General features: G+C 38.8%; 1 protein-coding gene across 3 annotated transcripts in view; it reads right to left on the minus strand.

Annotated features, from left to right (window-relative positions):
* Nucleotides 1-16,423, minus strand: part of LOC135705682 (signal-induced proliferation-associated 1-like protein 1) — a 218,445-nt gene that overhangs the window by 138,927 nt on the left and 63,095 nt on the right. The window contains exon 2 of one of the 3 annotated variants that reach the window (XM_065227463.1): nt 14,867-14,948. The exons of the other annotated variants lie outside the window; for them this stretch is intronic. Within the exon in view, the coding sequence (XP_065083535.1) occupies nt 14,867-14,923 (57 nt within the window). The 5' untranslated portion in view covers nt 14,924-14,948. The remainder of the gene's footprint in view (nt 1-14,866; nt 14,949-16,423) is intronic. 3 annotated transcript variants of the gene reach the window in all.

A 16,423-nucleotide genomic window follows, 5' to 3' on the forward strand; every position in this document is an offset into this window, starting at 1 on the left:
AAATTGCACTACCAATGTTGCCTTAAAAATATATGGTATGTTAGATTTAAACATATGGGAACTGAAATCCGATTGATGACCTTGACAAATGTCCAAAAAATACTCTTTATCAAATTTATAGTGGTCCTGAAAAGGGCCGTTTTGTCGTGATGGTTGAGTAATGCTGAGCTAGTAAGGTGTTCAACACGGATGAGGCTGACGAGCTGTATGTTGTTTGGAACGAGGGTGACGCGCTTGGCATAGATGGCCCACAGCGTCTCACGAAGATGGATCCCGATCAGTAGCGGTGAGGTTTCTTCCTCCTTCTTCGGTGAATGAACACTCATGTGGGCTGCTGCTCGCTGCTTGCGGGCAGCCTTTCGTTGTGTACATTGTTCAACGCTACGCGCCGAATGCACTGCTGCTGCTGCTGCTGACGACCGACCGGACACCACCACACACGGTGATTGAATAAGCACCGTTCAGGGAGACAGGATCGAATTCGATTTTGAAATCTGTGTTAAGGAATGCGCAGTTTACAGGTAATCGGGGATAATTTTGATCACTATTGCAACAGTTGGACATTTGTGTAATTTTCAGTAGTGACTTATTGAAAATTAATAAAGACTGGAACGCGCAAAAATTGATCGACAAAAAATCGGTTCTTTCAGTCAAAATTCATATTACAAAAATCTTCTTATTTTTCTTTTGGTAATTCAATTCATATATTTAAAGGAAAAAAATGTGCGTTTATTCTTTTGGTTTGCCAAATCCGAACTTCCGTGCCTTCCGCTTAACCTCTTCCACTAAATTTCACAGTGGTCTCATCGACTTTATTCGCCGCCGAACGCCAGTTAGATTTAAACTGCTGCTCGTTTTCCATGGATTTATTAGTTTTTTTTTAGATTCCGTTTGACCAAGGCCCAATACCGTTCGATAGGGCAGAGATCTGGGCTGTTGGGAGGGTTGTGATCTTTGGGTACCAAAACCACGTTGTTCGCTTCCCGAACACTTTTAAAACGTTTGTCAGGTCGATTTGGCCACATCCAGCAATTTTGCCAACTTGGCGTGTGAGAACGTCGGATTCTCTTGCTGCGCGAGCAAAATTTTGACACGCTGCTCCTCTTGCTTGGACGTCATTTTGAAAACTGTAGAGCAAACGGTGAAAACTCATCATAGCAACCATTGTATATACACTCAACTGCCAAATACAGCATTTCAGTTTTTTAATGTTTTGTTTGTTTGTTTGTTTATTAAGGACATTTACATCTCCGCGATGCATTCATGTCCGTAGTTTTTTAATGCATGCTTAACAGAAATACACCAAAATGAAGCAATTTTTGCGCGTTCCAGACTTTGAAGTGTGCAATTTAGCAGATTTGTAGCAAAATTTCTAATCGATTGGCTTGTTTAGAATTAAAATCCATCCGCTATTGACAGAGTTATATGTGGTCAAAACCTGACCACTTTTCGTAATGCGGTCAATTCTGGTTTTTTGAAATTGCACCCCCAATATGTTGCTGAAAGACGTAATCTTACGTCAAAAGATCCCGGAGTAAGAAAACGTTTCAAAACAGAAAGTGTTCGGATCAATGTTATAATAGCACTAAATTTTTGCAGCAGCTTTTCAAGCAGCTCAACGGTATATTTTAATAAACAACTGTTTCACCTTGAATTAATTACTAAATTACTTGCAAAAAATAGTCCCCTCTAATCCCTTGTGCTCCGACACTGGTTATGCTGCTGTTTTGAGTTCCAACACTAGTCCTAAATAGGTAAGTTTAATTTCTTATTGTTTTGCTTTTAATCTTATTCTTTATAGGAACTCACAAATCAATCAATTTATTTCACTTGTTTACGAAACTATTCTGATAGGGTTTTTGATCTAATTTCCGCCCTACTAAGTACAACCTGCACTTTACCTCTGTTTTCTGAACGAGTTTAAACAAAAATTGAAATATTTCTGTCAAAGATGACTTTTAAATTTATTCACCTTTTCATACGTATCCGTTGGATTTGATAAAGAGTTACAAATTGTTGAGATATTGTTTAAAATCTAATACTGCTTCTTGATTTTAAATTCGTTCTACGAGTTTCAATTCCGTTCTAGCGCATTGAAACGCCATTTGATTTTCTTCGTCCTACGGATAAACGTAGAAAGGGGGATTCGCTAAGAGCGCTTCTTTTGTTTTGAGAACAATGAGCGTAAATATTCATACAATGCGCTCTAATACAGGGCTGGTAGTGCTGATGCGATATAATAGTAGTGACTTTAGTGACTAAAATTACGAGAATAGTGACCAAATAGTGACTTGTAAATACTAAATAAGTAACCATTTATATGGTAACTTAGAAATTCAAATACGGTATGATATTGAAATAAACTTTTTATGTCATGGAACTTAAAGTCAAATTTCATAAATTCCTCTAATTTAATCGAAGCTCACAACGGAATATCCTGTGAAGAGCATTTGAAGTGATTTGAATAATTTACTTTTGCTTACGTTGTATGATACATTATTAGATGACTAGCTATTTCCATTTTTTTTATGATCTTGTATTTGATTCTGCGTTCGAGATCTTTTAAATTTTGGTATATCTAGGTAGATAACTTTGATAATTAGCTAAGAACTTTTCTCAGAATTTCTTCAGAATGATCTCAATAAATTAATAATTCCCTTTCTCTTAAATTTAGAGGCAAATAAGCGTTTACAAAAATAATACTGCATTCTTGAATTTTTTTCAGAACAGTCAACAAAATTCTTGGAAATAGATTATTTTCGTAGTTGGAAATGCTTAACATCAAATATCAGAATTAAAATGGACATTTTAGACGATGGATGAGGAGATGAAAGTAAAGAGTTGATAGTTTCTGTTATAGTACGGCAGTGTGAAATTTGTATATAGAAAGTAGAAAGCGAACAAACGACAATTTTGAGGAAGGTACAAATCGGGTAGAGCATCTCCCTTACCAAGCTCATCCGTTAATGAGGAATGGTGAGGGGTGTTTCCCCCTGCCATCACTGGCAAAAGGGATGATCGCCGATTTGCTCATGTACCTCCGATGCGGAAGCAGTTATATCGATTGTTTCACACTCAACTCGATATCTGACGTAAACAATTACTCGATTCATACCTTCCTCAAAATTGTCCTTTGCTCGCTAGCTTTTTACTTTGTATATACAATTTTCACACTGCCGTACTATTACGGAACTATAAGCTTTATAATTTAATCTCCTCATCTGTCGTATAAAATCTCCACTTTAAGTCTGATATTTGACGTCAAGCATCACCAATTCTGTACATCGTTAAATTCACGCATGAAGTAATAACACATGATTAGTTAAAATGGAACTTTCGATTTTGTATTGATTCTTCTAGGAACTCCCTGAAGGCCCCTTCCATAAATCCATTTAAAGTTTATGTGAATTCTTCTTAGAATTTCCATGCAATTAACCTCAGAAATTTCATAAATTTCTGCTTAGAATAATCTTGGACTTCTTCCTTGCATTCAATTGTAAATTTAATTCGTTAGAATTCCCATAGTATTTCCTCAGAATTCTCAAACCAAAAATCCACCACAGAATAACTTTGAAACTTTTCTTTGAGATTGAACCTTCAAAATTCGATTCCATTGAAATTATAGGAATTTATTTCTAACTCTTTAGAATTTTCTTGGAATTTCAGAATTAATTTTGAATTGAGGGGGTTAGAGGCAAAGGGGTGTAAGTGACTTTGATCGATTCTCTTCACCGACTTTCTCTTTCGTTAATAATTCAGCTGCAAACACATTCCTTGATTCGTGTGCCATTCGGGATGCTAGATGAGAACCTCCGTTGTCAAACTAAATATGTGGCAGAAATAGCGCAAAATCTGTTCATAAAGCTGTGACGATCAAAAGCGAAAGTGGATGAAGAGAATAGATCAAAGTCACTTACACCCCTCTTCTTCTAACCTCCTCAATTCTTATTAGAATTGGACCTAGAATCCTCATCAAATTATCATAGGGTTTTGCATCTCTTTTAATTTAAACAACAATCAAAAGCGACGCTCGTATGTGTTAAGCCAAGTTTAACTATACATATAGGGAAACCTGGCTTAAGATTTAAGCAGAGATGAAGAAAACAGTCGTCTCGATGAGTCTCATCGTCGCCCACTGGTCACCATAGCCGGTCGAACTCCAGACGAATCTAGAACCGTTCATACTGGCGACAGCGCTCTGATGAGACAACGAAACCCTACTCCCAAGCTCCTCCCCTTTTCCTATCCTTCGACAATGTACCCCTCTAATCTCGAGTAAGCCGCGAGTATTCGACCCAACTCCTACTAGACATAGAATTAAGTGAATTTTTTTTACAAACAAAGAACAATGAATTATCGGCTCCGTAAAGCTAACGCGATTGAGCCTTACAAATAAACGAACTAGATAAAAAAAAAAGAAATCAGTCTTCAGAACACTTAATTTTACATGAGACTTTCGTAGTCTGTACTTTGGTATTCTCCTCTGATATATCTTGGTGTCATCCCTAGAAACCTTTAAAATTCTCTTAAAATTCACTTTGAATTTTTTTAAAGTTCTAAATCATCCATTGAAAATCTATCACATACCTTTGGAAAGTTTTCAAGGTTTACAATTTATTTTCTTGGAAAAGAGGTATCGGAGAAAATGATTTTTAATCGAAATTGAAGGCATTTCCCAATAGTTTTCCTGGTGTTCTAAAGTTTTGCGGTTCACTGGTCACCTGGTTAAAATTTTAAATTTAACAGATATGTATATTTTGTTAAAACTACTGTTGACTGTCTTAGTGATAAGTACTCAATTCAAACATTTTGTTGATATTTTTAAATTTCACTCTATTTTAGTAGTGAAAAAGTGACTTTAGTGACTATTTTTAGGGAAATAGTGACTTTAGTGACTTTTTGGTGTAAAAAGTGGCTTTTTAGTGACTGGCTTCAAAATAGTGACCTGCGACCAGCCCTGCTAATAGGATATATTTTGCATCCGAAAAAAACCTATTATTGATTTGTGCACGGTGATGTCATTTATCTTTTCTAATCGATAGAACGGAAATGGGCGATTACGACGCAGCAGCGCTCTACCCTATTATCTTCCACTTCTGGCAGGTAATCATACGATTTAGAAAATTATCCCTAGTATTGAAATATGTTATGTCACATCTAGTAAATATAGGGCATTTCATTTTGTTTACTCACGGAATATTTAGCACTAAACTAATGAACTACCACTTTCGCTGAGAACTTATTTAACTAAACTCCTCCACTATCTCTTGGGTTTGTTTTTGTTTGTATCCTCCCTCCTAACTTCTCCGCGGATCGACGTAAACATTCTACCGCTTCGGCGACGCATACATCTCGCTGCTCACATCTCACTTTACGGCAGGTCGGTCGCGAGTACAACTGAACCCCAGTGGTGTCAACAGAAAGCTTGATTCGCACAACACGAGTCGGACCCTATGATATGTTTGATTGGTAAGCCACCTCAGGACAGACTAAGGACTTTTTTTTTCTATCACAGGCTAAGGAAAATGAAATCGATAAGCGATTCTCTGAAAAGTACAAGTCAGTTTACATGCACATGTAGAGAAATCATCGAGGAAAAAAGTACAAATAGATAACAAGTTAACAGAATTCGATCAAAACATATTTTGAGATTGCCATCAAATTCCTGCTTCTCGCGGTGTTGGGTGTCCTAAACGCAGAAAAATTAAAAAGCATAGCTCGACTTTTATAACCCACCAAGATTTTAATTTCAAATAAATGTTGTATAGTCTTTTAAAACCAAATGAACTGAATTCTAGCGATGCATGGATCGCAAGATCGAATTATCAGCCAGCGGGCAGGACGCAGTTCATTCAGTCGTAACCCAAAGATTGAGAAACGCTCTTTCAGATTATTCCCGGAAGTCCTCAATATTTTGCTCCAGACTGTTCTAGGAATGTGCCCTCAAAATTCGCTAAGCCTGTGAATCCTGACCGATTTCCATGTCAATTTACGTGCTGCTAAAAATTGAGCAGTTTGTGCGCTAACGTCTCACTATGGTAGCAATTTAAGATTGTCATAAATTTCAAGAATTATCTTAACTCATCAACCTTTTCCAAAAGTTGTCCCAACTCAAACTTGATTCCCTCAAATCTACCTGCATTCAAATCCACCAACAACACCACCAGGAAGCACGATGCACGATAGTTATCGGCAAAAATTAGGCCACTGAGGCAAGATCACTGCACCTGATAGCCTCTCCGCATATGGTCGTCATTGAAGCACCCCAGAGCAGCGCGATCGCCGGTATTTGAGTCGTGCCATGTCCTCGTCAATACGACGCGTGAAAACGGGTGGGCGTTCATAATACAGAAACACACACACACACACACAGGTTGTTCAGGATGAATCATCATCGCAAGTTTCACCACTGAAGTTTTGCGGCGGGAAACGCAGCGATGATGATGGAATGTTCATCAACCGCCGACGACGTCAAGAGCAAAAAATCCGACTAACTCAACTCGAGAACAAGTTCGTCATTGTTTTGAGCCAATTTCGTTGCGGAAAAGATTTCAAGAAGAAGCAATCTCTATGGATGGGTCAATAGCCTGTCTGGAGCTGGATCTGTTGAGCGATTATATTCATAACGATGCAAACAGGATTGTTATTTCGGCGGCAGAAGACGTGATCTGAATGCAAATTTTCTGTATAATTCGGCTATCTCGAGGTGTGGCAATCTGGCTGATCAACTGAAATACGAATTGCTCATTTCGAAACCGGCTTCGGGCGAGTGGACATGACACTCTTTATTGTTTTAAAAACCATCCATCAACTTCTCAAAACACTTAATAAAAAACTCATTGCTAATTGCAGCGATTGCAATAAAAGTTCAAATGTTATCTGTTGCCTCTGCACATAGCTCGATCGTACGCGCACTTGTTTGTTGTTGCATCTTTCCAGAGAGAGAGACCACCCATCTGAACGGCACCGAACGCATAATCACACCCGAGAGTCGCCCCGGCAAATGGTGTAATTGCGAGCAATTTCATTTCCGTTTTTCCCAACACAATACGACGCACTGGATGGATGGATGGATGAATCTCCGAACGTAATAAAATGGCAAACAACAACAGCATCGCACACTTGAGAAATTAAGGCCGGATAAAGGAAATATAAATTTTCCTCTGATGTAGTTACACGCTCGTATGAAATCAAAAGTGTTGCTCCAGACGGGGGTACGGGGTCTTATGGGTGGTTTTTCTCAAGTCCAATAATAACGACCGCCGGAGACGACCAAGACGGCAGTGGCTAAGGCCAAAGTAGGCAGTACCGGAGCAAGTGAATTTTGCGCACAACGACGGAAGGAGGCGTCGCAGTGGAACGAACCGACAAACGCTCTCGGGGCTGGTGGGTTTGACACGCGGCGTTAATGAGTCGTTTTGTTGTACAGAATAATTGTGAGGATGCTGGAGAAAAAGCTAAATGAATATCTGAATGGGAAGTGCTTGTAAAGAAAATACAACGCGATTAAATTAAGTAAGATGGCGTATAGAGTAAAGTTGCGAGGTTGTCAATTTCTTTCTGATTTCAGTAGCAGTCATTCTTTCACTTCTTCCACTGTGACCGTCCGATTAACATCCGATTGATTCTAAAGAACCATAACCAGAAGTGATTGGTTGGGCAACAAAGGGTTAAATTCGAAGTACCTATATCTATTTCTCAATCTTTCTCAAGGCTTTTGCATCCACACTAAGTCGTACACTGCTTTGCAGCGCAATTTCTAAACGTCATCGCAGTCGAACAGGTGACTCAACTCCGAGCATGTCAATTTCATCATCACATCATATTGCAATATTACCCTGTCATCTCCGCGCACAGCAGCGATTTCAGGTGTGCTATCTGTTAATGGAACTCATCATCATCACCCTACTTGGCAAATACGATAGCATATAGAAGAGCCGGGGTGGAATATAGATAATGTAGTTTTCAATGAAGCATCTTCACCCCTCACCGGTTTCCACCAGGACAGTCTTCTCTCCAACCCAATCAATAATCCACTGAATACTTGCGCGTAAAAACATCGCGCGAGCGCTCTTTTAGAATTAGCATAATTCCGTGCAAGTAGTTAATGATTCACGTTTCCAGCTCAGTTATTGCTCGGTTCTTTCTTCTGCTTCCTCCACCTAGTAGCTCGTGGGCACATGTTCCATTAGTGGGTCCGTCCGGCAGTCAGTCAGTCAGTGGCTGCAACCACCAACGAGAGTCACGTTTCCTACGATATTATGGAATTATAATAAGTGATAAATTTCGCGTGAATCGCGTTTCCAGTGAAGCGTACGAGCGTGATCCGGCGATCCACGGGCTGAGCATTTTTGGCAACTAGAACTGTCGCTTAATGTCACGTCGTAGAGAGACGACACGACGGTGAATTTTCCAGCTAATTTGGTTACCCATCCATTAGTGCGTATTTTACATAATGGCCATTAGGGGGCCCACGATAGAGGCAGTCGCAGCGGAAGCAGCTGACCAACAATTCATAGTGCTCACTCCCCCGCAAGGCCCACTTAATAGTAATTGTAATCGCTCTACGCCCTCTGGCATCAAACCACCACCTTGCGAACCTGACAAAGGCAACGACGGCGCGCAGATGAGATGAAGATGACCCGAAATGAGGTGAAAATTAATTTCTTCATTTTTTCTTCCATCATCATCCGCCCGGCGATAGGCGCGTGCTCCGCTGATGGCCACCTGAGATGGGCATACCGTGCGTAACCGCCACTACGTGGGATGAATCGTTGGAAACCAGCAACAATGTATGGTAAAATATTAACAAGACGAATAAAATGCCCGTTAAAGTTATGTGCCGAATAATGGAATAGAATTGGGATTGACCAATCAGGGAAGTGACATTTATCTGATGTGCATTTGGCAATGATGTTTACGAACCATTGTCGTGCGACGAAGCCACACGGCAATAGCGAAAACGTCACGATGTACGACGCCAAATACTCTCTTTCGTGCAATCGCAAGATCAACCCGTGAGAAATAAACAAACAGTGGATGTTGATGTTGGGAAGCACTTCGGAAGGTTTTCCGTGATTTACACGAGATTTTAGGCGGAGGTTGCGATGATGAATGCTGATGCAATTTTTAAATTGCGATAAAATTAAGTTGTTAAATGCCGGGGACTTGATCCTTGGTCTAATGTTACGACGTATTGTTCGGATAGCTTTTGAGGTGGTGTCAACGAAAATAATTATAGGTCTTACGGGTAGAAACTTCCCATTGTATGGTAACAATACTAATGTAGCATTCATTTCTCAGAAGATCAGTGCCAAATTTTTGTTGATTTTGAACTACTCGTTTCAGACTACAATGACTCACAGTGGACTCTCCGAACATTGCAAGGATATATAAATCGAAATTTAAATCCCCAGAAGCCTCCACAGCATTTCCTGTCGAGCCGCCCAAGCCGTAAACCACAAGAAACCGATCACTCTGCAATATGTATATTGCTTTGCAAAAGATGCTCCCTTGTCGGTAGTCACCTTTCGGCGATTTAATCCTTTCCTCCCGAGTAAGCGTGCTTCCACCGAGAACCGGTTAATATATGGGCGAATAGCATAACTAAAACCAGATAAATGAACGTAGGCAGAGGGGGGCTGTTCCAGAATTAAAGTCCACTATGTCAAAAAATGTCAAGGTTCAGAGTGAGAGATTGAATAAAGAAATTGTTTCAGAATTCTCAAACTTGATACAAAAGAGAAATCATAAAAAAAAATTGGATTAAGAAAAATTCCAAGAGTCTTCGAATTTTGTAAGAAGCATTCGACAATGACTATTTGTTTCAAGATTTGTGTTTTATAAAAATCTTTAAGATTTAGAAAAAAAAAAATGACTTTTTTAAATATGGGATTGAGAAAAATACTCAAACTGTGGAATTTTGGAAAATTTACAGGTTTAAAAATATAATTATTTTGGTCGTGGAAAATTTTCAAGGCTGTCCAGCTTGGAAGATTGTTTAAGAAACCTTAAAAAAAATTCTGAGTAGAATACACATGGAATGTTTAGGAGAATGTAAATGAAATTGAAGTGTTAATTGAAGAGAAATGCATAGGAGAATTACAGTAGAATTTTGCTCGTTGGGCTATCTTTAAGTGGGCTAAGTTTTAGTTAGGCTCCCTTTAGTTAGGCTGTAGCCTGCCTAAATCGAAGTCAACCATCAATTCTGGCAGAACTTATACCTTATCTAGGGGCTCGTGGATGAACGATTTGGATAGTTGTTAAACCATTTTGATGATAATAACCAATCGGTGTATCCCTCAACCAATTTTCAGCTTTGACTGCTGAGCCCAACTAGCGAAAGCTTTTTCCGTTATTTTGTGGTTGGAATTTCTGAAGGAAGATGTGCGCGGAATGACGGTCATGCATGTCGGTCTTTCGGGAGAATGATTCGAGCCCGCCTGCCAGATGCAGAATGTATACATTTTGCATATGTTGAACGAGTTCTGGGTCGTTTTCTGCCATTTCTGAATCAAGTGCAATTTAAATTCATAATGTATGAATCCGCACCATTGGACACCCGAGCAAAGTCGGTTAACAAAATGAAAGCTAATCGATATTAAAGTTTGCAGTTTCTATCATAATGAAAACTCATTTTGATTTCAATTGTCGCGACATAAATCTTATATCATATTGTGCTTTAATTATGCAGTCAAAACTTTTTTAAATTAAAGCAACTTAACTTGAAGTTTTGCTGTTAACGTCTTGTTTAAAATTTAATTTAAGTTCATCTGTCGTTGAACTAATGATTATTGTTTATTTGTTTTGTTTAACACATTTTAGGTCATTCATGACTTGCCCGGGGTGAGATTTGAGCTCAACTCTTTCAACGTGAGAAGCATGGATACTAACCATTTACGCCACGCCCGTATTCAGTTAAACATTATGAATGCAAAATCAGTAACCAAATTGATTTCATTGAAAGCAAGATTAGTTTTCCGTTTGATTCAACAGTGTAAAATTTTGCTCTCATTTTTGCTGTGTTAACCGTTAAGTCAACCGAAATGAGATCAACGGGAGTATTCAAAATAAGTTACATCATAACAGCAAATTTTGATTTCAATTTGATCTCCAGCTTTGCTCGGGCAACGATTATCGTTGAATTTGGTGAGTTTGTTCCAGTTGAAGAACGATGCATTTGTTATCAGTGTTCTTGATTTCTTGATTTTGTGAGTTTTTGTGATTTTCCTTTGGCTGATCGGAGTGTGTGATTGGGATTAGTGATTAAGGTTCTGGCCAGGAATAGTGAACATTATATCGAAGTATCGTTATACATATCAGATTATTGTGCAGCAACAACACAATATTTGTGACACAGATGTTACAAAACTGCCATTGGATATATTGATTTAAATCAAGGGTGGAAGTTTTAGCGCGTAATTTTTCGAAATCTTTGTTCAGTGTTTTTTTTAAATAGAGATAACGACGCGATAAAGTTAACTCTTTTTTTGGCATGTAAACTTGAAAGAGCGATTCATTTTAAGCTTATGAAACATTAGGAGACCAGCTAACTACATCATTGGGATGAGATCCTTTCCAGGTATTTGCTTAAATTTAAATCAATCTTTACCAAACAACGTCTCAAAAAATTAATTGAGGAATTTGGCTGCTTGATTGTTGCCAGTTTATGTTTAGAGCATGTTGATCGGAAATCCATATTAAATCCTTCTCAACAGCACTTGTTGTCGTCGTCTGTGAGGTCAGCGCTGATTTAAGGACCTCGGTTGCCTAGTGGCGACCAAGCTCCTTCACATAATAGAGCTCTAGTGTGAATCGGATTTATTCTTAATATGAGATAAAGCGTATTGAAATTCGGTTAGAGGAACGATTACGTAAAATAAATAAAATTCGTGTCTTAGGAAAGACGTATTGATCGGAAATATTTAACAAATCATTTTCAAGAGTAGCTGTTATCGTAGTAACAGCAAGTTGAACAGGAACTTGGACGTAATTGTTTTGTAAAATAAGGAGCTCGGTGGCCTTGTGGTGACCGATTTTGCTAACTGACCAGAAAATCATGGGTTCAATCCCAAGCGCCTTCACATTTTAGAGTTATACTCTAAATCGGAATTTTTTCATAATATGATGTAAAGCGTAAAGAAATTCGATTTGAAGGGCCGGGAATGTAAAGAAGTAATATTTGAGTTTTTGGAAAGACGTGTAGATTGGAAATCCAAATAAAATCCTTCTCAAGAGCAGTTGTTGCCGTTGTCAGTGAGGCACCGCCGGGATGACAACAAATTGAACAGAAAGTTGATCGTAATTGTTTTGGAGGAGCTCGGTGGCCTAGTTGCGACCGATTTTGCTTACTGAACAGAAGACCGTGGGTTCAATCCATCAATTTCAATTTTTGCGCAAATATATATTCAAATTCAAAACAGGGGATTAAGTGGGTCCACACTCCACTACGGTTTAAAAAAGTAGTCAACTCCTAGAGATGAAAAAAAACTTTCGAGCATTTTAAGTTGAGTTATTAAAAAGCATTTATCTGTCAAAAAAGGCTTCATGTTTGAAAGAAGGAGTCAACTCCAAGAGAGGGATAAACCTTTTGACAATTTTCAGTTGGATCAATAATGTGTATCAGTCATAGAGCTGCTCATTTTTTATGTAGTTAAAGTCAAGGTATATGATAAGGATTGGACATGAGCTGTGATTTTATACGTGTCATGTCGAGGCTCATGTCTAATCACTGCTCGTTAGACTCGCATTTCTTTCGAATTGGGCTCACTGGCAGCAATTTGTGCGCTTGTGGTAGTGGTTATCACGAGATCGACCACGTGCTTTGGTCATGCACCCTACATTGTGTTGCTAGATCCGAGTTATCCGCATCCCTCAGGGCCCGAGGAAAACAACCTTTGTGGCCTGTTAGAGACATCTTGGCGAACTGAGATTTCGATTATTTTAATTTAATTTATGTGTTTTTAAAACGGATCGATCTGAGGATTTAGTAGTTAGTGTCATCTTGTGTTCTCTCAAGTTGTTAGGTCCCCATCGGTGTACCGTCATGTTCGTCTTTTTCTCCAGTATGTCGCTTAGTTCTAGATCAAGATCACATTGCTCGAAAAAACCTTGTGTTCTCAATCCCTACCCTGCCATCCGTTTGTTACAATTTGTTACCCCTAACCTCGAGATAGCCACGAGTAATCGGCCCCCGCTTTACTAACGTTAGTTTTAAGTAATTTTGTAACCCAAACGATGAATATCGGCTCCGCAAAGCTACGGAAAATGAGCCAGTCCCAATGCGTTCATCTAGATAAAATTGATAAATAGCAGATTTTTAGCGATGGGCCCAATCTTAGATCCATAGGCCAACATTAGAGCCATTTCCCCATTATGCTCAATTTTCCAATTTAGACAATTTTAAGAAGCCCAAAATTTGAAATATTCCTTCAAGTCTCAGAATTTTGAAATATATCTAAATTACATACAAATTATTGGAAGAGCGCAAGGCCAAGTTGATAGATTGAGCTTACAAATTCTTTTAAAAACAATGAGATCTACAAATATTTGAATTCGGACAGAAATATTGTTCGAAGATTGCTTTACAAAATATTTAAGATTATTTGTTTATCACATTCTTGAACTTTGCGAGATTTTTACTTTGCTTATTTTAAAGATTTAAGATTAAAAACAAATCATGGCAAGAATTTATATGAATTTTGAGGGGATTTCAAGGAGCTTCCTGGAGGGTTTGGCAAAACATTTTGAGCTTATATTAAAATAAAAACTTTGAGTAGAATCTGAAGAAATTTTCAGACAAATGCTAAAGAGATTCCCAAGATTCCATGATAATTCCAAGCTATCCAGAGGCATTTTGAGAAGAATTCTGACGTGAAATCCAAGGAAATTTTAAGAGAGTACATTTCCTAATAGAAAATTTGTCTTAAATTTGTGACACGACTTGACAAGTTTTCAAGGTTCTAGACTTATCAAAAATATTCAAAATACCAGACTCTGGGACATTACTATTTCTTTTATCTCAGGCTTAATTGTTGGCATCCTGTACTATCGAAAGGAAGAAGAGAAATAAGTGCTTGAAGAAATATTCAAGATATCGAACTTAGAATGTTTATTGACAGTACAACAGACTATTGTAAGGAGTCAAAAACATTCTCGGTTATTGCGGGTTGTTTTCGATTCCTGATTAAATCCCGATTCTCCCGGTTCGATGGCCACTCTGAATTTGAATTAAATTATCATCTATGCATTTGACCAGATGGCTTTTCCAAGCTTATCCCATTCGCCCGATTGAACCATAACCAAAAACGAAACAAAAAGCCGCCGCTCTGTTTGAAACCTGGCTACGCCTCTTGACCAGATTACGCAGGTGCCATCGGCAACGACGTACAGCAGGACATCATTTCCTTTTGAAAACAGTGAATGTAGACTGCGTTGTTGTGATCCCTTCTCCAGCAACCGCAGCAGCAACAACAACACCGACATTTATTACGACGGAAATGTCGATTACGATTCTTTACGACCTGATTTTTTCTTTACCTCTTAAATATATCAAGACCAAGAGATAGCACCCAGAAACCCAAAGGAAACCGAGCAAACTACTGAGCTGGAAACGATAACGTGCGGGAGAGAGAAAAAAAAGTGCAAAAAAACTGAGAACGGAAATGAGATCTTTAAACTTGTAAAATCTACCTAAGAAGCTACGACCAAAGAAAGGAAGTTCGAAACCAGAAAGTAAGAAGAACAAACCAATACAACAACTAAAAAAAAGAACAGAAGAGAAGAAAACAGACAGTTGGAGAGTGGCACACGAGCAGCAGCAACAACAACAACAACAAAGCAGCAAAATGACAAAATCTGACTTTACCTTGGTCTTCTTTGCGATCGGGTAGTGAACGGAGGATGCTCTGGTCCTATGATACATGCAAAAGTGTGCGCTGGCCACTTACCTGGAAAAGGAGAGAATGGAAAATAAAATTAGAGCATGATTATTAGAGTGCTATACGCCATAGAACCAACAAAATAGTGTTGAATCTCATTTTTGTCAGGAACATGGACGGTTGATGATACATGTAAGCTTATGGGATTTTGTTTTGTTTTGTCATTTAAACGTTCTGATCATGTTGTGTCAAATGCGTCAAATGTGTTTTTGTTCCACCGAAAATACTTTTAAAAAAATTAATAACCACAATTGTACCACTTAGTTTTTGTTGAAATGGTCCCATTTTATGGGTTATAGGTTCCACTATATGAAAAGTTTACAGCCGACAGAACAAGTTTCCACGATGTAATGTTCACATCTGCAGTCCTTGTCAACTGCACAAAAAAAAACTTTCACGCAAAAGCATGCAACCAAACCCATGCGCAAGGGATGCTGAAAAGCAGCCCTTTATCCTCCACCGTGTCATCTGCTGTTGTTCTCACATAGCGCAAAAAAAACGCAACCTGCACCTGAATCACCCAACACGTGCACTCACACTCATGTCGGTCTTTCAGTGACATCAGTGCATCTGTTTCAAGTGCAGCAAAAATGTTGCTGCTGCTACTGATAGTGATGCATCATCGCATCGGCTGAAGTGAGTTTACAACCTGCACCATGACAATCGATCAGTCGGCTCAACTATAGGTTCATGTTCGAAACACACCTATAGCCATATCGTATCCCATTGAATGGGATCTACAACTGAAAAAGAGCAACGAAATGGAGGGAAAAAAACATGTCTCTAGACTTCGGAGATGAACTTTGGCGACGACTGCCATCGGTAGTCTGCTTTTGCTGTTAATAGCATTTTGCTGATAATGACATTTCCGGCGACGATGGACGGCGCGCGGATGGGGAGCTCGCTCTTGACAAGCGAGTATCGATACAATAAATGGTACATAAATAGGGTGAGCCAAAAACGAAGCAACCAATGCTTTAAAGCGGCTCCGTAAAGTTGGATCCATGATTCCGTTTTATTCGCTAGTTCCATAATCTCAAAGTTTCAGGCACACCCTAACCCAAGAGCACACATGACCGGCTGCTGTTCCTCCATTGTCAAGTGGGCAGTAAATCGAGAAAGATGTATAATTACAGTACTCCAGTTGATGGTTACGTAACGCGTCTGCTGACGAGTTTAAAACTGCGCACTTCTATTTTAAACCTAGAAATCGGATTTGTCATCGAAGGTTTCCAAACTTTCCCCACCCTCAGCATTGTTTCCCAGGCCAAATTCGAATTTCCAAACAAAAAAAAACGTTTCACCTCGCTTCTTCGAGCGCTAATTGATAACAACGAAGGAAATTTAATTTACAACTTATTTGACAACCGGAAAAAGTGCTTCATCCATATAATGATGGAGCTCCATTATGACTAAATGTTTTCTCTTCAAAGGCACTAGTTTCTAATTAAATTTGCCCAAAAACCGCTCAATTTACACCGGAA

The sequence above is a fragment of the Ochlerotatus camptorhynchus genome, unplaced genomic scaffold, assembly GCF_037179485.1.
Source record: "Ochlerotatus camptorhynchus isolate MF236.1 unplaced genomic scaffold, CSIRO-AGI_Acam_v1.1 ptg000274l, whole genome shotgun sequence".
Classification (NCBI taxonomy): Eukaryota; Metazoa; Arthropoda; class Insecta; order Diptera; family Culicidae; genus Ochlerotatus; species Ochlerotatus camptorhynchus.